A 21,536-nucleotide genomic window follows, 5' to 3' on the forward strand; every position below is an offset into this window, starting at 1 on the left:
GCTCCTGGGTGAAGAAGGGCTTCATCCTGGACCCGGCCCTCCTGGCCGACTTCTACCGACGCCATCCGGACAAGCCCGGTCGTGCGCCAGGAGGCGCCCGTTGAGGGGGGGGGTCCTGTTGTGTGGGCCGCTGAAGAGGAGGTACTGCTGGCCCACCACCACCAGAGGGCGCCCTGCCTGGAGTGCGGGCTCCAGGCACCAGAGGGCGCTGCCGCATCATGGGAGTAGCCTGGGTGACAGCTGTCACCCATCACCAGACACAGCTGTTCTACTCAGCACCGAGGTATATCAGGAGGACGGCGTCTCCACCTCAGTGCCGAGATACCGCCTAAGACCAAGGTAGTATTCTCTGCAGTTATACATTGCATCATCAGCTAAGACTGTCAAAACCTTTTTCAGGACTGGTGACTACTGAAAACCTCATTCTTTGGATAAGTACTCACCTTCCTGCTATACTTTGCCAAGAGGTGGAGGCAGCTTCTCCCCTCTCTGTTACTGGGTGCGTTCATCCACTCCTGTGTGTTGTTGCTCTCTCCTGCCAGCAGTACCGGATCCGACGAGCGGAGGCAGTGGCCACCTGGGAATTCGGGACTTGGCGGTTCCAGTATTTCCAGGGTTCGGTGGCAGAGGAGATCTGGGTGGTTCCGGTTTGACTGAGACAGACGTCTCCTACCTTCGAGCCTGCCCACACGACACCAGCGGATTCGACCCCAAATTGTGTTTGTTGTATTACTCGTGCTTGTTTCAGTAGTAAATCTTGTTATTTACTCTCTCCATTGTCCGTTCATTGCGCCCCCTGTTGTGGGTCCGTGTTCCTACACTTTCACAACAAAGGGATTCCTAATATGATATTGCCATGATCAGAATTCATGCTGTCTGGAAACAATATAAAATTTTAACCCCTGAGGTGGCAAAAATTCAAGGGATTAGATGCTATGACCAACATTTGGTAGATTTGGAAGTGATTAGAAGAAATCTTATGTATCTTAACATAAGATGGGTCACAGGTAATCTCAAAACCTTACACATGCGCACACGCACTTCCTCCTGTAGTTAGTCTGCACGGCGGTGATGAAGGAAAAGAATGTATTCACTGCGAAATTTCCTCCACATAAATGTGTCCTCTTCATTAAAATGAGCTGTAATTTTACAAAGATAAACCTACATTGTAATGCTTGGATTTCAGTACAAACTAAATTTTCTCAGTTTTGTGAAATTTGAAAGGTCCTATAGCTTTAAAGGAATCATAACAACAGAAATAATTGCGCTGAATTGAGTGTATTTTGTAAAACTGATTAAACTGAAGAGCCCTGCATTGACAATAGGTGGTTGCGTTACCTTGTCATGTCAAACCAAATCAGTAACTATGACACGGCAAAAATCAGAACGATGAGTGGAAAAGTGAACAAACTTTGCAGGAGCGAGAATCAACAAGAGAGAAAGTGAGTGAAAGCGAAGGAGCTTTTATCCGCTACAACTCCGGGGCAAAGCCGTCATTCTTCTCCATTAATTAAGCTTCATTATGAAGCGAAGCAATATGTAATCAAAGAGCCGCGCAGAGCGGCATGGCCGTCGAGAGGTGGGCTCCATTGATCAAACCCCCTTTTCTCAGCACCCCGCCGCGCTGACATTTCTGTGTAGGGGTGTCCCGCTTGGCGCCCCGCTCACCAACAGCTGTGAAGGAAAATCAGGAGTCTGTGTGTGTGTGTGTGTGTGTGTGTGAGAGTGAGAGTGAGAGAGAGAGAGTTATTCTTACATAACCGTGGTCGTCTGTGTGCCTGTCAAAAAAAAGAAAAAAAATAATAAATGTAACTGTAGCCATCATTGTTTCTGCATGTGTGTTGCGCGCTGTCCTCGTCGCTTGACTTTTTCTGTCCACCATCGAATTCCGCTGAAGAGCTTCTTCTTTTGCTACGAGCAAAGTGAGGCTGTCTGATTTATTGAGGGAAAAAAGGCCCCCATGTGGCTCGTGGCACAAAAACGCACTACAGTGCTCGCTGTGCACGTGTATCAACACTGTACCCTCACAGTACAGCATCATTACCGTCAAACGTGGCGCTTTCAGAGTGACAAGAAAGATTAAACTTAAAACCGCAGCAGTATGACAGACACATCGCTGAACATTATCCTCCGCTGTGAGCGCCAAGCGGCTCCACACCAACACGCTGGCTTATTGGCACAATGGCAAGCAGTCGGTGTCAAACAAGGAGGGAGGAAACTTCATGACAATACACTTGGCTCACGATTCACTGGTCCGTAATATCAGCTGTTTGCTTATTCCTACAGACGGGGGTATAAACGTCCAAAAAGTGGCTTCAAATGTTGGCATTCTGCCTTTTAAAAAAAAACATATATTCACACATTTAAGTTGCTAAATATCTTTTATAAATAAACACAAGTAATTACAACTTGATTGAATAGTACATAATCACCTTTAAGTGGTCTCCTATAGTATATAGGAAAGTCAGGTTGGATTTGATCAAGTTTTTGTCATATTTTTTAACAAATTTATTATTGTTGAGTGATCAGTATCAGCAGTACATCTATAAAGAAATCAACCTTTTTATTCTTTGAAAATTACATTTGACAAATGCTTAGTGTCTTTACTACTCAAAAGAACAAGAATCATTTTGCTATGACAGGAATATTTGGACTAATTGATTAATCAGCTATTAAATTGACTGACTCAATTGAATCAATCATTTTGACTCTTTTTTTAAAAGCACCCATATTCTACTTGTGCATATTTTCTGGTTTATTTAACTAGTTTGTTTTCTCTTCTCTGGTAGTAAACTGAATATCTTTGGGTTATGGACAAAAGATGACATTTTAAGGCAACATCTTGGGCTCTGGAAAACACTGATTGACATATTTAACCTCTTGTTTTTACATTTTATGGACCTAAAACTCATCCATGAATCAAGAAAACAATCCATTGATTAATTGATTGTAAAAATAATTGCGAGTTGTTCATCTGTGAACGTCTTTGAGTTGTCAAGCAAAACCCAAAACTTTTTATTTTCTTTGAAAATGGCATTTAATTCTTGACAAATGGTCAGTTTCTTTGAAAAATTGTAAATCATCTTAAAAGTCGCATTTTAGTTTTGCTTTGACAAGAATGTTCGTAAACTTCACAACTGTTTTTTTTTTTTTTTTTTTTTCTGTTGACACATTGCTGAAAGAAAATAACATCAATCACAACATTTTAACAAAAATCCTGGGGTGCCTAAACCTTTACGTAGTACTGAATGCTTTATTAATAAATCAGTGTTCTTTACACATAGAGACTGTTGTGAAAGTGTAGGAACACGGACCCACAACAGGGGGCGCAAATGAACGGACAATGGAGGAAGTCAAATAACAACACTTTACTGTTGTGAATGGGCACAACAAACACGGCAGGTCACAATAGTATGCAATGAAGTCAATTTACAGAACGTGTCATGTGGGCAGGCTCGAAGATAAGAGACGTCTGTCCAAAGCAGAACCGGAACCACACGATTTCCTCCGCCACCGAACCCCGGGAATACTGGAGCCGCCAAGTCCCGAACTCCCAGGTGGCCACTGCCTCCGCTTGTCGGATCTGGTACTGCTGGCGAGGAACAAAAACAGTTAGATGTAGGTGTGTTTATACCCAGCAACACGTATGGTGGGAAATCCACCTCCACCTCTCGTCGAAAAGTCTGCTGTCAAAAAACACAAAGCAACAATATTCTTCTGTCGAAAAGACAACTTGATTGGCTGAGCTCGTTACCTCCTAAGCATAGCGATATCTCGGCAAAGAAGTGTAGATGTCGTCCTGCTGATATACGATTGAAGATCAGATGATTGGTGACAGCTGTCACAGGTAATAAGTGACAGCTGTCACCCCGGCTGCTCCTGTGAGGCGGCGGCACCCTCTTGTGCCTGGAGCCCGCACTCCAGGCAGGGTGCCCTCTGGTGGTTGTGGGCCAGCAGTACCTCCTCTTCAGCGGCCCACACAACAGAGACAAGTGATGCAACATTTTTTTTCAAAGTGCAAACCTGAATCATTCAATAAATCCTCACTTTAAAAGGCCCTAATATTGTTCTTGTAGTAAATAGTATTATTTTAAGAGGGTTAATGTGATCCATCCACCCCTGTCCGTTATGACATTTAAGTGTCTTATAAACAGATGTGAAAGTTTGATAAGTACAGACACTACGATGGTGCATCCTTTAAAAAATACTAATTTTTGCTAATGTCATTGCAAGTAACAGAAGTTGAATGAAGATTCTTTGCAAATTCATCAGTTGGAAAAGTAATAAATGTGAAATATTGTCTTTAGGCTGCAAATCATATAAACTTGAGCTCCTGGGATAATGTAGTTAGTGCAAACTATGAAGTAAGGCTCTATTACGTTAATCTGTTTCTTTACAGTAATCAGATTACTGTCTCGGTCTTAATAAACTGACTTTCTGTTTTTCCCTGCTCTTCTTCAGTCGCCGCCTTCTTACTTGTATTCCGTATCTCCTTCATGATGCCTCACCTCCTCGCCTCCCTCGTTACCGAGGCGAGTTGTCAGCGCGGCCTCGGTCATTAATTAGGACCATGAGCACGTTGACAAGTAATACATTGTTACAAATTGGTTAATTATGTCTGGTGCGTGTATGTGTTGGAGAAAGGCGCCGCTCGGGCCGGTCTGTAGGTGAGCGCAGGCTGGAGCGATCTGCCGAAGGAGGGATGTGTGTAAACCAATGGAGGAAACCAGTTATCGAGCCGCCTGCCTGCCTCACAGCGGCTGAGGAAACAAGCTGATTTATGGAGCGAATGGCAAATTTCTAAATACCAAATGGGAGGGAAAAGGAAACTAAGTGTGCAAATCTCACCTTAGTTAAGAAGCCTGTTTGTTTTTTGTTCTGGCTGGATTATTCTCACTCTGGTTTGTTGAGAGCAGTCACCTTCCTGTGCTTCCACACAGCACGACCACATGCTATTTTTGTCATTTCAGAGGACATCGTATTTACTTGATTCCTTATTCTCTGTCCTCGTATTTGCCAGTGCTACCATATGTCAAGACCTTTAACCAAACTTAGTAATTCCCTAATTATTTTTTCATTTTTTAAAGTTTTTTACAAAGTCAGGCTCACCAACTCCCAGACTCTTCCTAAAATATTGTTAGAACGCAATGAAAGTAATAGTTGAAAGTAAGGACAGTGTGCTAATGATGGAATAATTGTGAATAAAAGTAAACAAGTAAATTGTGTGACCGATTTTTACAATTAAAAATACATATTTTAGATGACACAAGTACGAATTCACAGTGCTGTGCAACAGTTTTAAGGACAATTAATGTCATAAATTGGCTTCTTAAGCACAAAAATCTGCATGATATGCAATACTTAAGAATAAAGATTTAATATGCAATGTTGATGCAACAGCCCCATTCCACTATGTTATATTTATTTGACAGTGAACATAGTTTAGCCCATTTGTCTATTTGACTCCTTCACTTCTTACAGAAGTATTTTTTTTTCTTTTCTTCTTATTGTTGTTTATGCACCAATGACACCAGATCAAATTCCTTGTATGTGAGAACTTACTTGGCAATAAATACGATTCTGATTTACAATTTAAATGCTGTGCTACAGTTTTAGACACATTTAATGTATTGTAGTAACACTATAATAAAATACTAACAACCTGAAAATATATTGTGGCCACTTTTTAACTTTTAAAAATACATATTTTATGTGATAAAACTATTAATTTGCAGTGAGGTGTCTGTTTTAGATACATTTAATAGACTATAATGACACTATAAAGCAATTTTAAAATACTGAAAACCTGTGAAATATGTTATATGTATGAAGAAATGTGAATAACTGCAAAGTGTGGCTACTTTTTATTTTACAAAATACATGTTAAATGATAAAACTACCAATTTGCAGTGGTGTGCCAGTTTTATTTACATTTAGTATACTATTTTGACACTATACAGCAACTTTAAAATGCTGAAAACCTGTGAAGTATGCAATATTTATGGAGAAATGTGAATAACTGCAAAGTGTGGCTACTTTTTTATTTTGAAAAATTGCATATTTTAGATGATAAAAATACTAATTTACAGTGGTGTGCAAGTTTTAGCTGTCTCCAATGTAATTTAATAAAGGTATAATGATTGAAAACCTGCTAAATATGCAATATTTAAGATTAAATGTTAATAGGTAAAAAGCGTGGCAACTTTTCACTTACAAAAATACATATTTTAGGAGTTAAAACTACTACTTTACAGTGCTGTGCAACTTTGACATTAATAGAATAGAATAACATTTAATAGAACACTATAATAATTAAAAAATACAGAGATCCTCCTTAATATGTAGTATCTAAGAATAAATGTAAAGAACTAAAAAGTGCAACCACATTTTATGTTTTAAAAATTCATAATTTAGGTGTGTAACAGTTTGACACATTTAATGTAATACAATTGGAATAAAACTAATGAATAATAATGAAAATCTCCTAAATATGCAATGGCTATGAATAAATGTAAACAACTGAAATGTGTAGTCATATTTCACCTTTAAAAAAGTTTAGTTTACTTCAGGTAACATAATTATGTACATCATTTAGTTGGTTTTCTGGAATTTATCAGAACGTGACAGTACACCTACAAAAGTAAAACCTAACACTTTATTTATTTGTTTGTTTTTGTTTTTATAATTAAATAAACAAAAAACTTCTTTTTTATTGCAATAGGAATGTTTGAACTTTTCAGATTTAATTTATTGTTGACACATTGATCAATAAAAACAAACTTCACTTTTTAAAATCTGAATTAATTTAAAATTATTTTGGAGGACACAAAAAGTGTTGTTCAACCTGATCAACCACGTTCCTCCAATTTTTGTCCTTTTGCGAAAGTTTGTACTTAAAATTTGTCCAAGTTAGATGTTTTGGAAGCAAAAAATGAAACAGGATGATGCAGCGTGAGCGGGAGAAACCAGCAGTGAGATCCTCACTAACTTTGTCCACTTTCAGTTGGGACTGAGGATTGTCTCATGAGTCACCTGTTGTGTTCTCCCTCTTGTTCTCAAATGTCTTGTCTTGTTTGTGACACATTGTTTTGAACTGAAGATGTCTGATGGATTTATTATTATCTTTGAAGTCTTCATTTTGTTGCACGGTTTCAAATTTTTCCCACCCGGGTGTCCTTCCCGCCTCACACCAGCTTACGGTCCCCATTTGAGGACGTGCGTCCCCAGAAGTGACAGTGAAGACAGATTTCTGTCCCCACAGCGTGCATAATTACACAAACATGCAACTTTCGAAGTTGCTGGTCCGAAGACATAAGTGCACGCGTGCACGGTGGGGGAGAGTGGGTGGGGGGTGCTGCTTTTGACTGTTTCTCTGTGTGTGTGTGTGTGTGTGTGTGTGTGTGTGTGTGTGTGTGTGTGTGTGTGTGTGTGTGTGTGTGTGTGTGTGTGTGTGTGTGTGTGTGTGAATGCAGGTTGACCCGACAAGAAATCCTGAAAGAAAGATTCTTTTGATGCATCCTTTCACCTTCGCAACTGCACCCCCCCCCCCCCCAAGTCATCTCTTCTCCCCTCTCACTTCGCCCCATTGCCCCCTCCCTCATCCCCCCAGCCCCCATTTGAACGTTTTTAACACAAGGCTCTTTCTTGTCTTGGTCAGCGCTATGTATACACACACAAACACACAGTTCTCCCTTTCTCGTGGCACAAAGGTGGGTCTGTGAGTTAGGACAGCGGCGTGTTTATTTTTCCAGCAGCCAGCGCTCCCGACAGTTGCCTTTATTGTTCATTGTCGGCGGATGGATGGAGCGCGGGGGGGTGGGGGGTGGGGGGTGGAGAAGTGAGGACTGGGGGAGGTGGGGGTGTTTGGCGGGCCGGGGAACATGGCGTGAGGTGGCGGCTACCGACCGAGTGGACAAATGGATGGACCTCACCATCCTGAGCGGTCACAGGGCAGGTCAGCGGCCAGCGGAGCCTCACCTTCACCCCCCCACCCACCCACCTCGGCTTCACCCACATGTGTCACCCCTGTGCTTCCTTTTCTTTCTTTTCCTCTCATTCTCTCTCTCTCTTGCGCCCCCCTCATCTGGTTTGACTGGCGCAGGAATGCGGCCCTGTTAAAGGTAGCACAAGAACAATAGGGGATTGTGCTGTTGCACACGTGCTTGCTCAGACACACACACAAAGCCATGTAGGCAAACACGGGTACATATGAACACACATGACTGTGCCGCTATGTGAGTCTCTAACTACATCCTGTTGAATGATTTAGATCGTGTGTGTGTGTGTGTGTGTGTGTGTGTGTGTGTGTGTGTGTGTGTGTGTGTGTGTGTGTGTGTGTGTGTGTAATGGAGCTGGTATGTCAGGATCTGAGGGGTCAGGGGTCAGAACATGCTAAATGTGAGCAGGAGGTTGGCTGACTGCAGCGTAAACACAGACCAGACCCAGACGCTCGCTCTCTCTCTCTCTCTCTCTCTCTATCTCAAACGAGCAGACAACACAGTCACTGCACAACGATCCCCAAGTTTCTTCAGCAACACTCACATTTAACTTAAAAAAAAATAAAAATATACACTTTAAATTTAGACCATCTGAAGATTTATTTAGTTTGCACAGCGTCTGAGTCTGGATGACACTGTGCGTTTGTTGTGCCGCAGCCACACTGATATTTGTATTTATTTATTTGTTTTCATTTTTCAAGGTAATAAACTCAGTGATTTATGTAGCCTGAGAAATCACTCCTGGCCTTTTCGGCCCCAGAAAATGAGTCAACATCTCGTTATACACATAACACAGACACACGTGCCAAAATACACCTTCCGTCGGCACTCCCCCCCGCGCCTCGCTGCCAAAAAAACACCCTCTAAACAGTCATATATTCTGTTTGCCAACCAGCCGTGGATAGCTTTGTTGTTCTGTCCTTTTTCATTCCTCTCCTCCATTCTTCTGACCTCTGACCTTAACCCTGCAGCCTTTTCAGCCCACTCAAAAAAAAAAAAAAAAGCTATGAAAAGTTTACAAAGAAGGCGCCCATGTCACAAAATCTCAGATTCGTCTTCGTCGATCATTCTCTGAATCGCAAGTTTAGAACCTAATTTCAGCCTTGTTTGCTTTTTGTTGTGTTCACACAAACTCTCCTTTCAGCACAAATCACTTGTAATAGTTCACTCTGTACTGTTAACCTTTGAGAGGGAAAAAAAAGCACCATTATTACTCAAAAGACCGAACAGCTTTTAGCTGCTTCACAGTTTGTGCAAAAACAACCAAAAACACGGGAACAAAGGCTCTTTGGACGAATGGAGGCAGATTTGTCAAAAAGCGCCCCTTTAGAACGGTGAAAGGAGATTCATGGTGTAACAGCAGCCCAGGCTTTTGTTCAAAGTGCTGCCGTCTCACCTTTGACCTCCGCTCCTCTAGGTACCCCAGACAGCCTGGCGGAGAAAGAGCGCCAGCTCATGGGCATGATTGGCCAGTTGAGCAGCCTGAGGGAGCAGCTCCTCGCGGCCCACGAGGAGCAGAAGAAGTTGGCGGCCTCACAGATGGAGAAGCAGAGGCAGCAGATGGAGCTCGCTAAGCAACAGCAGGATCAGGTACGGGACACTCCACATGTGAGCGATTTAACAAAAACAACAACAAAAAAAAAAAACTGCTTTTTGTGTATAATGATCAATTCTTCAGAGAACAACACTGGAGATTAAAAAAGCTGGGATGCTTTTTAAAAAAAAAGAATTTCTGAAGTAAAACGTGTGGAGTACAACATGGATTTGTTTAAAGCACTGGCAAGTTTTATTATTTGCATGTGAAAAATAAGATTTGAATGCCTGATCGTAAAAGCGTTTGGCCTTTGGGTTTTTTAAGATTTAAGTCAGAAAAATAATTTTCATTGGCACCACTACAATTTTATTTGTTCCCCTTTAAATAGGGGATTCATAATATGACATTGCAAGTATGATCAAAATTTGCGTTGTCTTGAAAAAATTAATAAATACGAGTTCGTAGTTCCCCTGAAGGGGAAAAATGTCAAAAGAACAGAGGCTAGTAGCACATACAGTCTGTGGTAGCGACGTCATAGATCACGTGGGACCGTCCCCCCGATTTGTGTGAGGGATGCTGGGAAGCACGTGGTGACCGCTGGCTGATGTCAGCTGACTGTTCTCCCGAATAAGAGAGTCCAGCATGGCAGAAAATGCTCCAAAACAGCTTATTTCTGTATAAATCTGTTTCTCATATATTTTGTAAAAGTTAGTGAGAAATAAACACTTCTAAATCTAAAAACGCTGTTTTTGAAACCAGATAACACCTCTGAAGTGACTTACAAGACAGTGACTTACAATCTTATAGGATGTTAGCGCGTACGCCTGGTGTACGCGCAATCATGCGAGGTCAAAGGTAACTTCCGGTAATTTCAAAACTTCAAAATTTTTAAACTTTTAACTGCAGACAGCAGAATAAAATATTCTTTGTAGTATCCCCTCCCCCAGGTAAATATGTTCTCTTCATTAAAATGAACTAATTTTTCAAACATGTTTCAAAAATAAGCTGACATTACACTCACTTTATTAGGTACACCTTGCTAGTACCGGGTTGAACACTCTTTTGCTTTCAGAACTGCCTTAATTCTTCGTGGCATAGATTCAACAAGGTGTTGGAAACATTCCTCAGAGACGTTGGTCCATATTGACATGAGAGCTTCACACAGTCATCCATTCAGCCAGTTTGTCCACTCTCCTCTGACCTCTAACATTAACAAGGCATTTTTGTCCACACAACTGCCGCTCACTGGATATCTTCCCTTTTTTGGATCATTCTCTGTAAACCCTAGACATGGTTGTGTGTGAAAATCCCAGTAGATCAGCCATTTCTGAAATACTCAGACCCACTCGTCTGGCACCAACAACTATGCCCCGTTCAAAGTGACTTAAACCCTATTTCTTCCCCATTCTCACACTCGGTTTGAACTTCAGCGATTCGTCTTCACCACATCTAGATGGCCAAATGCATTGAGTTACTGCCATGCGATTGGCTAATTAGCTATTTGTGTTAATAACTGATCGAACAGGTGTACCTAATAAAGTGGCCTGTGAGTGTATAAATGCTTGGATTTCAGTAGAAACCAAATTTGGTCATTTTTATGACATTTGAAAGGCTGTACAACTTTAATATACAATTTTCATATTGGATGTCTGCAGTGGTGGGCACAGATAACCAAAAAATTAACTTTGATAACAGATAATCAGATAACTGAAAAGTTATCTTCGATAAAGCTAAAACAATAAACCACCCAAAAATGTATTGGAAGTTACAGATTTTTGGTGGTTAGTTATCCTTTGCCTGCAGAGGATAGAGCGGTTTCTTCTAGAAGCAGCTCTCCTTTGTTTGCAGAGGGTAGAACTACACATCTGTTCACCTTTGTTTACCACGTTAACGGTCTAAAAATTATCGGACAAAAATTTATGGGGAGATAATTAGTCCGATAATGGTTGTCAAAGTTATCTGAAAAGATAATCTGATAATGAAAACTTTATCTTCGATAATTATCGGTTATTGGATTATTGGAACTGTGCCCACCACTGGACGTCTGACAAAAGTTCCACTCTGAAAACTTTCTCCAGTCACAATCACAGATGCATAAAACAACTTTGGAGTTTCCATGACAGTCTTGGTCAGCTTCCCTCACTCCCTTCCCTCTTCTCACATATGCCGATATAGACGGATTTACCACCAAACTGTGACAGTTCCACAAGCTCATCCGTAAACACACACACACACAGTGTTCACGCACTACAAACACACGCCTTTGGCAGCTTGGGCGGACGGACACGGCACTAGAATGAGCTGAGGGCATGTAATCCCAGAGCCACACTTCATCCGTGTATCCCGTCTTCCAGATGAGAGTCTCAGATCCGCAAACGACGCACACAGCGGACACGTCACCATCAGTTCAAATAACCTACATTCTACATTCATCTGAAATTGATTTTATGGGCCAAAGATAAAATACTCGCAATCTAATACGTTTGGAAATCTGGAATCAAGGGGGAAAGTGGAGTGAAATCGAAATTTTCACAACCTGTGTGTGACAACACACAGGCTTTTTAAATCTAAAAAGTTATTTCAGAATAGTCTCCTCGTTGTCCAGCTGGCTGTGAGCTGAGTCCAGTCAAGACAGACTCTTTAATTTTTCATACCAGGGCATTGACTCTTTCTCTCGCTTTCTCTTTCTGTTGTGCAACTGGGGCCTGCAGATGTGTCACATGTCCCGCAGGCCTGCACACATACATGCAGACAAACCGAATGTACATCCTAGTAACACGCTGTCTGTCTCCAGATTGCCCGGCAACAGCAGCAGCTTCTGCAACAGCAACACAAAATCAACCTCCTGCAGCAACAAATCCAGGTGAGGCTGGTTTGAGTGTGTCTTGTGTCACTCTGCGCACACATGATGTGATTCAGTGCGTTGTGTGTGTGTGTGTGTGGGCCTGATATGTCTAACAAAAGCATTTTTATGATTGTGATTTTCTTTTCCCCACCGGTCGAGTCTGACTCAGTTTTGACTTGTAACATCACCGCTTCCTCTAACGTCACTCACAGACACACTGTGTAATCACTTAAACATGGTTAGTTTGTTGAAAAGTCCTTATATTATTTGTTTGTTTGTATATATATATGTTCATCCCAGTCTGTGTTTCACACTGACATTTATTTCTTCACTGTTCTGCATGGTACACTGGAAATTTCCCTTTATGTTAACAGTCTGAAGTATTTTTTGTTGATTTTATTACTGTTTTGTGTGTTGTTCGGGTGACAGTTGTAGTTAGGGTTTAGTAGCCGCACACACTGTCTGGGCCAGCTCATACAAGGACTGTCTGTTCAAGATGGAAAAACGTCCGTATATACAACCCCTGGCAAAAATTATGGAATCACCGGCCTCGGAGGATGTTCATTCAGTTGTTTAATTTTGTAGAAAAAAAGCAGATCACAGACATGACACAAAACTAAAGTCATTTCAAATGGCAACTTTCTGGCTTTAAGAAACACTATAAGAAATCAAGAAAAAAGATTGTGGCAGTCAGTAACGGTTACTTTTTTAGACCAAGCAGAGGAAAAAAATATGGAATCACTCAATTCTGAGGAAAAAATTATGGAATCACCCTGTAAATTTTCATCCCCAAAACTAACACCTGCATCATATCAGATCTGCTTGTTAGTCTGCATCTAAAAGGAGTAAACCCACCTTGGAGAGCTGTTGCACCAAGTGGACTGACATGAATCATGGCTCCAACACAAGAGATGTCAATTGAAACAAAGGAGAGGATTATCAAACTCTTAAAAGAGAGTAAATCATCACGCAATGTTGCAAAAGATGTTGGTTGTTCACAGCCAGCTGTGTCTAAACTCTGGACCAAATACAAACAACATGGGAAGGTTGTTAAAGGCAAACATACTGGTAGACCAAGGAAGACGTCAAAGCGTCAAGACAGAAAACTTAAAGCAATATGTCTCAAAAATCGAAAAATGTACAACAAAACAAATGAGGAACAAATGGGAGGAAACTGGAGTCAACATCTGTGACCGAACTGTAAGAAACCGCCTAAAGGAAATGGGATTTACATACAGAAAAGCTAAACGAAAGGCATCATTAACACCTAAACAGAAAAAAACAAGGTTACAATGGGCTATGGAAAAGCAATTGTGGACTGTGGATGACTGGATGAAAGTCATATTCAGTGATGAATCTGCATTGGGCAAGGTGATGATGCTGGAACTTTTGTTTGGTGCCTTTCCAATGAGATTTATAAAGATGACTGCCTGAAGAGAACATGTAAATTTCCACAGTCATTGATGATATGGGGCTGCATGTCAGGTAAAGGCACTGGGGAGATGGCTGTCATTACATCATCAATAAATGCACAAGTTTATGTTGATAGTTTGGACAATTGAAAGGATGTTTGGGGATGATGAAATCATTTTTCAAGATGATAATGCATCTTGCCATAGAGCAAAAACTGCAAAAACATTCCTTGCAAAAAGACACATAGGGTCAATGTCATGACATAGGGTCAATGTCAATGAGCAGATCTGATTTGATGCAGGTGTTAATTTGGGGGAAAAATTTACAGGGTGATTCCATAATTTTTTCCTCAGAATTGAGTGATTCCATATTTTTTTCCTCTGCTTGGTCTAAAAAAGTAACTGTTACTGACTGCCACAATCTTTTTTTCTTGATTTCTTATAGTGTTTCTTAAAGCCAGAAAGTTGCCATGTGAAATGACTTTAGTTTTGTGTCATGTCTGTGATATGCTTTTTTTTTACAAAATTAAACAACTGAATGAACATCCTCTGAGGCCGGTGATTCCATAATTTTTGCCAGGGGTTGTATTTTCCTCACGGTATGGGAAGGTGGAAAATTCCCAAATTGAACCTGGACCATATCAGAATCCTGCTACTGTAGAAAACTTCCAGAAGAATGCTAAGCCATTGCACGGATCTAGAAGTGTTGCTCAAATCGCCAGACTTTTATGCATTTCAGAGAAATTTAACCCTCACTCTGAACCTAACTCTAAACTGAAGCAAGAAATTTGCTGAGTTGCTGGACAGTTGAGACATCATTTTACACCCCTATTCTACAGGGTGGCGTCACCTACAATCCTAAAAAGAGCAAAAATGGGATGAAACAGCTTAATCTGTCTTGCCTCCTAACAGGCTGGCTTATAAAGTACAGACCTGGCAACTGGCTCTTATAAAGTACAGACCTCGCAGCCCACTCGAAAACAAAAGAAAGGAGCTGCGCCCTCAACCAGAACAACAAGAAACACTGCTTGGGCTTCAAAGTTTTGCCCTGGTGGAGCGCAATCAAACACTTTTCAAGGCTGCTCACTAGGAATGCCCTGTTTGAAGACATTCAATTGACATGATTGAAGCTGTTAAGACTACACACACCTGGAAGTTGCAAACGCACTAGTGGCATTTGTGCGAATTGAGATGAAATTTTTGAACGGTTTGAAAATTTGACCCCGATTTCAAAGCTGGTGCCAATGATGGCTGTAACTACTACGTTTGTTCAAGATTGACAAAGATGGATCAAGGAGTTATTATGATGCTTCAAAACATGCCCTAATTTGCTATTCAGGATTAAACAGGAAGGAACAGTGCTGTGTGGAATAGCCACATTAGAGCCTTGTTCCAAATCCAGAACAGGAATTTGCAGTCAGTTTCGGGTTTTTGTCCACCTTCTCATACCACACGAAGCGTATGTGCTTCTTTCAACCTCCATGCTTGTGGGTTGACAAAGCAAGGTTCCTCAGAAATTATTAGATGAGAACATTTAAGGTTGTTTTTGTCACGTTTTGCCTTGTGTACATGCAAGGAAGAAAATGCACAAATACATTTCAGGAGAGGCCTGGAAGAAAAACATATTGAAATGTATTCTTTTTTTTTTTTATTCTTTATTTTCAATTTTTGCAGAAAAATAAACATTTTCCAAGGAACATGTAACACAGAGGGTGTGCTGACGATGTAATGAAACGTATTCTTATTGATAAGAATTTTCAGGCGATTCCATCCTGACCCAAAACCATTTAAGAGAAAGTCATTTGTTAGTTGCTTGGCAGTTGAGACATTATCTTAGAGCCTTATTCCAAATCCAGAAACATGCAGTGCCCATGCAAAATTGGTGGTCAGTTTCAAAAGCATAAAATTCAAGTTCATTTTTATAGCTTCTAACTGGCTAATTGGCACAAATCAGGGTTAACTGTGGAACCTTTGGTTGTATTTAAAGCTCTGCCTGTAGAACAATGCCTTCTTGTGTTTAAGAGCAGGGGAAAAAGGAAAGAATTAAGCCTCAGTGTATTACACAAAAACACAAGAAGGGATCTTACGGAATTTAAATCAGTAAGGAAGAAGGCCCAAAATAACACAGGAATGATTTTTTGTTCTAAAAGTCCAAAAGAAACTCACTTTCACAACTAAGGAACTGATAGTTTTGGAAGCATCAGATAGTAATGCAGCGTCATTCAACTTTTTTGGGATCACTTCATCACCGTGACTTGGAAGTCTTTCGACGAAAGATGATGGCATTACTCTAAAATCAACACAGAAAATAGACAAAACTCTACAACTGATCGCCAAAAAAAACTGTCTTTTTTCTACATCAATTATGGATTGGCATTTAAAAAAAAAAAAAATGAATAAATAATTTTGTTTTAAATATTTCATTTTGATACTTAAAAACACAAATACTGCGATTAGAACTACAGAAATGATCAAATAAAGTAATAAAATAAGACCATTTGTTGACTAATTATAGACAGTGAAGAATAAATGTGTCTTAAGTCTTGATTTAAGAGATTAAGCTGCATGTGAGTGTCTAATCTCAGATGTCAGAGGAAGCATTCACAATAAGTGAATGCTTTAAAACCTGCAGACTTCTCTTTCATCTTTTGGACACTTCTCAAACCAGCAGCATGGGAACACAGAGCAGGTACGTAAGGCTCTGCAAAAACTGCAGGATCAAAGGGTTTGGTATCATCCAGTAATTTCTATGTCAACAACAAGTCTAGAAAAACAAAACAGTGAATAATTCAAACAAAATTCCCTTTAAAGCAACACTATGTATAATTTAGTGTCACCTAGTGGTGAGGATGCAGATTTCATTATCCTGTCAGCACTCCCATGTAGACATGAAGGGTTCATTCTAAGCTCATGAAAACACATCGAGTCATTATTGTAGGTACAGTAATTATACACTAATGAACAGTTGGTTATGAATGCTATATTCCCTTCATGCTAATATGTGCCCCTAGAACCTACACATTGTAGCTTTAAATGTGGAAACTCGACTTTAGCTCCAGAAAAAAAGGGAGTAAAGGGTTGGGATATTCATGCAAGAGTTGAAAATGGAGGTATTGTCCTTTTGGGCGTTACACTGGAGGCTCTATGTTGGTCCAGGTGGCTTGGAAGGAAAAGCCTAGGCCTTTGTAAAGGCAGATGACACTGAATTTTGAGCTGAGAAAGCAGGGCTTTGTATCATAAAGAGACACCCTGTCCAAGAAGAAGCACACACACATTCCGTGTCTCCCTGAGAGTTTAGCCATACACAGTTTGTGTGATAAGAGACCTTGTGATAGCATATGTGTGTGGATGTGTGGTTATTGGCTTTGTGCATGTGGTTTAATTCTGAATTGTTCATGTTTTGTGTCTTGATTTTTCAAAAAACATCAAAAAAAGAGGATGTGTTTGTTTCTGAAGATTCCTCTGTTTCTTCATCTATGTATGTTTGCCACAGCTGTGTGTTAAGCTATAAACACATCCACTCGTGATTCACTCCCTCGCGACCCCGCCGAGACAAAGCTCTCTTTTCCCATGACTTTGCAACCTTTTCCCAAACAAGCGTCTCTCCATTGAACAGGCCCAACAATAGTTTCTCACAAGCAGGGGCAGCTGTAGGAGCTTCGTTAAGACCCAGGGACACAATCACAGCGGCTTGTTGCGCACATATGCACTCTCGCAGTCGAACATGTAAAATGCACGCTATCGCTCGCGGTCGCGGAGAGCGCAACGCGCTCGCCTGGTGATCAAACACGCACTCATCATCAAAGAGTTGGTCGAGAAATACGCTGCTTAATCATTCATGAAGAGATTGTCCATGCAATCCCACAATACAATGGGCTGCCAGAGAAGGGGGCATGCGTGCATGTGTGTTTTGTGTCTGCACGATAAGCCCCTTGTGATTACGTTTCCCCCTAACGAGGCTGAGTTCAGCTGTCCCTTCGTCAGTGTTTGTGTGTCTGCGTCCTTGGCTTTGTTCAGCCCCAACCCCCAAATGCCTGTGAAGAATGCTTTCAACCGTCCGCTCGGAAGAGGTGATGAAATGAAACGAATAATCAAGCTCATGAAAAAGAGAAGAGAGTGACACACATCCCTCATGAAAGGAGGACAAATTATTTATTGTACTCGTGTCCGGTTCCTTTTTTTTTTTTTTCTCACACCGAAACCCAAATCAAGATCGCCACGTGCACGCTAGTGACCACTATTTAGGCCAGCGGCGCTCAGCGAATGTGCTGCAAGCTGGCTAACAAGCAAGTTTGATTAGAGAGGCACGTGTAACAGTCAACAATAGCTATTGAGGTGCAGTTTGTGCAACACATGGCGTTTGTCAAGGTGTGCTCTTCACAAACACGCTTTCAGTGTTAGCATCAAATGAGTGTTCAGTTACATTTATTATTCAGACTCAAATAATGCCTTCAATACGCCATCAGTCGAGAAGATCGAGCGTGATGCGACATGTTACGACCAGGATGTGTTTACTCCTGTTGATTGGTTATTGGTGGGTGTAGCAGTCGTCATATCATCATCCGACTCATTATAAGACGATATGGTTTTTAAGTGTGGAGTAAAGTAGACAGCACGAGCAAAAGGGAGTCACCACTGTAGCTCTTGCTCTGGTCGCCTTTCACTTTGAACGTTATCCCCAGCAGCTTATGTCATGACCTGCCGGCAACAATAAAAAAAGTTGTTATACCACCGACTTCTTGATTTTTTGACCGTGGAGTTTATGAACAAATGCCCCGAACTACAAGGACTCACAAAGTAGAAGGACTTCCTGATAAAGTGTAGCAAGACATCTTCCATGTAGTGAACAGTGACCTTAGCCAACAAAAATGATGACTCTGGGGTTTTGAACATGCCCAGATTCTATGACTGAACCTGAAATTTTACTGAGCAAAATTTACTCTGCTGGGATTACATTTGATCCTACTCCTAAATAAAGTTGTATAAACTCTGTCATTGAGTGAAACCAACTTGGACAAGACACTTAATCTACATTGTCTCAGTTTATCTAGTTGTCAGTGGGTACCAGCATTGGTTGGGGAAGCAACCTACATTGGACTGGCATCTTGTCTGGGGAAGTTTTAGACTTTTATCTGCTTCATGCTACGGAATCCGTAGATAAGCACCGGGTCTTGGATGGTCCTGTGTAACACGAGCTTAAATCTCAGCTTTCTTCCAAGATGTATCACCTGTATTGTCCCTGCATTTAGCATTTAAAACCAATGAATCAACATTCTAATTTTAACTTGAACCTAAATTTCCCAATTTTAACCTTCTTTCACGTCTACTTTAATGTGAGTCAAATTTCTGAATGTGTGAAAGCTGGCACAGCTCACACTCTGGAAGAAAGAGATGATTTTAGGTCCTACTACATCAGATTTTACTATGGTAAAGTTTTTTTGTAAGCCAAGTAGCATAGGGGATACAAATATGGAGACCTGGGTGTGATTTCCAGTCACGTGGCCCGTACCTGTCTGTGTCCTTGAACAATCCACCCGTTTGTAGTTGGGTACTGGCCTCGGCTGAGGAAGTAACATGACTGGCTCACCAGCCAGGGGGAATCGTAGACTCCTATCCACTTCATGCTACGGAATCCAGAGATAAGCACCTCAGGGCCAGTGTAGGTCTTCTCAAAGTTGATTTAGATAAAAAAAAAAAACATTTTTTTTGGAATGGTTCTAAATTTTGGACCAGTCACAAAGCATTCTAGAAAGTAGGCACTCAAATGGGCAAAATAATGAACCTGCACTACTCTTGAAATTGACAACACACCAATGTCAGATGTGTGTTTGTTTCACAAATCAGTTAACTGAAAGTTTAGTGTGTGAGGTTGACTGGAAGCTTGTTTATTTATGGCGTGCTCGCACAATTGGGTATCAGGACCAGGAAAAAATTTCCTTCGTGCAAAAATAATTTTATTCCAGCTTGTCCCCACACAGACACACACAAAGGCACACAAAAATCTGCACCCTTACCGCCCGCTTGGGTAGTTCTTGTTAAGCTAGAGGGGTGAGCACGGTTCCTCAAACATTCTTCTTCTCTTTCTCGTCTCATCTCATTCTAATTAAACAACTTGTCTCTGAGGCTCCCTCCTGTGTTTCTGGGGACGACTATTGCTGCCGTGCTGGGAGGCACAGTGGGGGATGAAAGAAGCTCACCTGCCAAGCGGCTTGGGGCTTACCTGGAGAACACGCACACATTTTCAGAGACTAGCAGGAACACACACACACACACACACAAAGTGTGTATGTTGAACCACAGAGATGAGGCGACACAAGTGTGTCCTGCCTAATGAATCTGAGCTCACTCAACCAAAACACCCGCTGTTAAGCTTGTGTGCCGTCAGCAACTGAAAAGCAAAGAAGAAAAACTGAAGAAAATATAGAGAATAAATGAAACCACCTGATGCCTTCAATTGTTTATTTTCTTTCTTGGATGTAACGTGAATTACACCCATCACACTGTCATCTGTTTTTGGCTTTTGGAGCTATGTGCACTTGAACCTGGCACCTTGCTGTTTGGATGGAGGAGACGTGAGAGGTTTTCTGGCAAAGAAACGGTTCTGCTTCCAAAGTGTGCCAAAGTGTCAAAGTGGTTGTGGGAGCAGCAGTCATTCCCTTCAACTCCATGAAGTGAAACAATTAAGTGCCTCGTTCCTGCAACATCTCCTCCTCCATCTCCATTCACCCAGTCTCCTTTGTATCCCATCAAACAGCCCCGACCGCTGCACTTTGACACTCCCTGTCTTGGTGATCCCCTTCTGCAAACCCTGGGAGGGAAAAAAAAGTACAAAACTATAATAACCCCAAAGTTACTCACTTTAGTGAACACTCAACTTCCTTGGAGTCAAAGGACTGTTGTCCAGAAGCATGTTTGTTGTGGATTCGATGGTTGTTGGTTGTCCTTGTGTTGGTTGTGGATTCAGGGGAAAGAACCATGGATGGGATGGCAGTTGGACACAAGTTGGGGACTGATCACCCCTGGCTGGCTCACCAGGGTGGGGGTGTCTGATCATTAAGACTCGAAACACCGTGTAATCCCATGTCCAAGTACCACCTTAAGGAAAATGTTGAGCTTTTTAATTTTCTCATTTCATTTTTAATTTTCATTCTGAATTCAGTTTCATCATAGTTTGCGTATAGACATGACATCCTGAAAGTCATTGTTGCACCTTAAAAATAACAAAAAACTCTGCACTTGACTCCTGACCATGTTTTTAGGGGTCTGTGGTCCAGTCGATTTTTGCTACCTGAGGACAGTAATACATTTGACTATAAGATCAATATGACGTAGCATGCATAGATGAACACAAATACACTTGCTCGTTAGACAGCATGGGCACTGAGTATGAAAGTGACAACTGCATCATTGAGAAACGAACAATGGAACTTGGTCATTGAGTTGTATGCTGTTTTGTGCCAGCGTAATACCTGTTTTCAGCCCAGTGCTCCTCAACGTTGGGCTGGAGGCCCGTCCAGACTGTTGTATTGGTTTGGAGAAATTTTGAACATTGTGAGATAAAAAAAAAAAATGAAAGTGAATGATTTTTGCATGTGTTAACAAATGCATAACTTTTTCAGTTAAACCACTTCATGGCTCTAAAGAATTAAGGAAAACCTGCATCGTAAAGTTAGTAACAAACCTGGATGCTGCACAAATCAACAAATGCAAACACACTGCAATGCAAGCTGTTTGCCCTCATATATACA

General features: G+C 41.1%; 1 protein-coding gene across 6 annotated transcripts in view; it reads left to right on the forward strand.

Moving 5' to 3' along the window:
• sox5 (SRY-box transcription factor 5) overlaps positions 1–21,536 on the forward strand; it is a 396,290-nt gene that overhangs the window by 318,514 nt on the left and 56,240 nt on the right. For all 6 annotated transcript variants that reach the window (XM_034163653.1, XM_034163650.1, XM_034163655.1 and 3 more), the window contains 2 exons: positions 9,415–9,587; positions 12,326–12,394. In XM_034163653.1, coding sequence (XP_034019544.1) covers positions 9,415–9,587; positions 12,326–12,394 — 242 coding nt within the window. The remainder of the gene's footprint in view (positions 1–9,414; positions 9,588–12,325; positions 12,395–21,536) is intronic.

Source organism: Thalassophryne amazonica, chromosome 22 (genome assembly GCF_902500255.1).
Source record: "Thalassophryne amazonica chromosome 22, fThaAma1.1, whole genome shotgun sequence".
NCBI lineage: Eukaryota > Metazoa > Chordata > Actinopteri > Batrachoidiformes > Batrachoididae > Thalassophryne > Thalassophryne amazonica.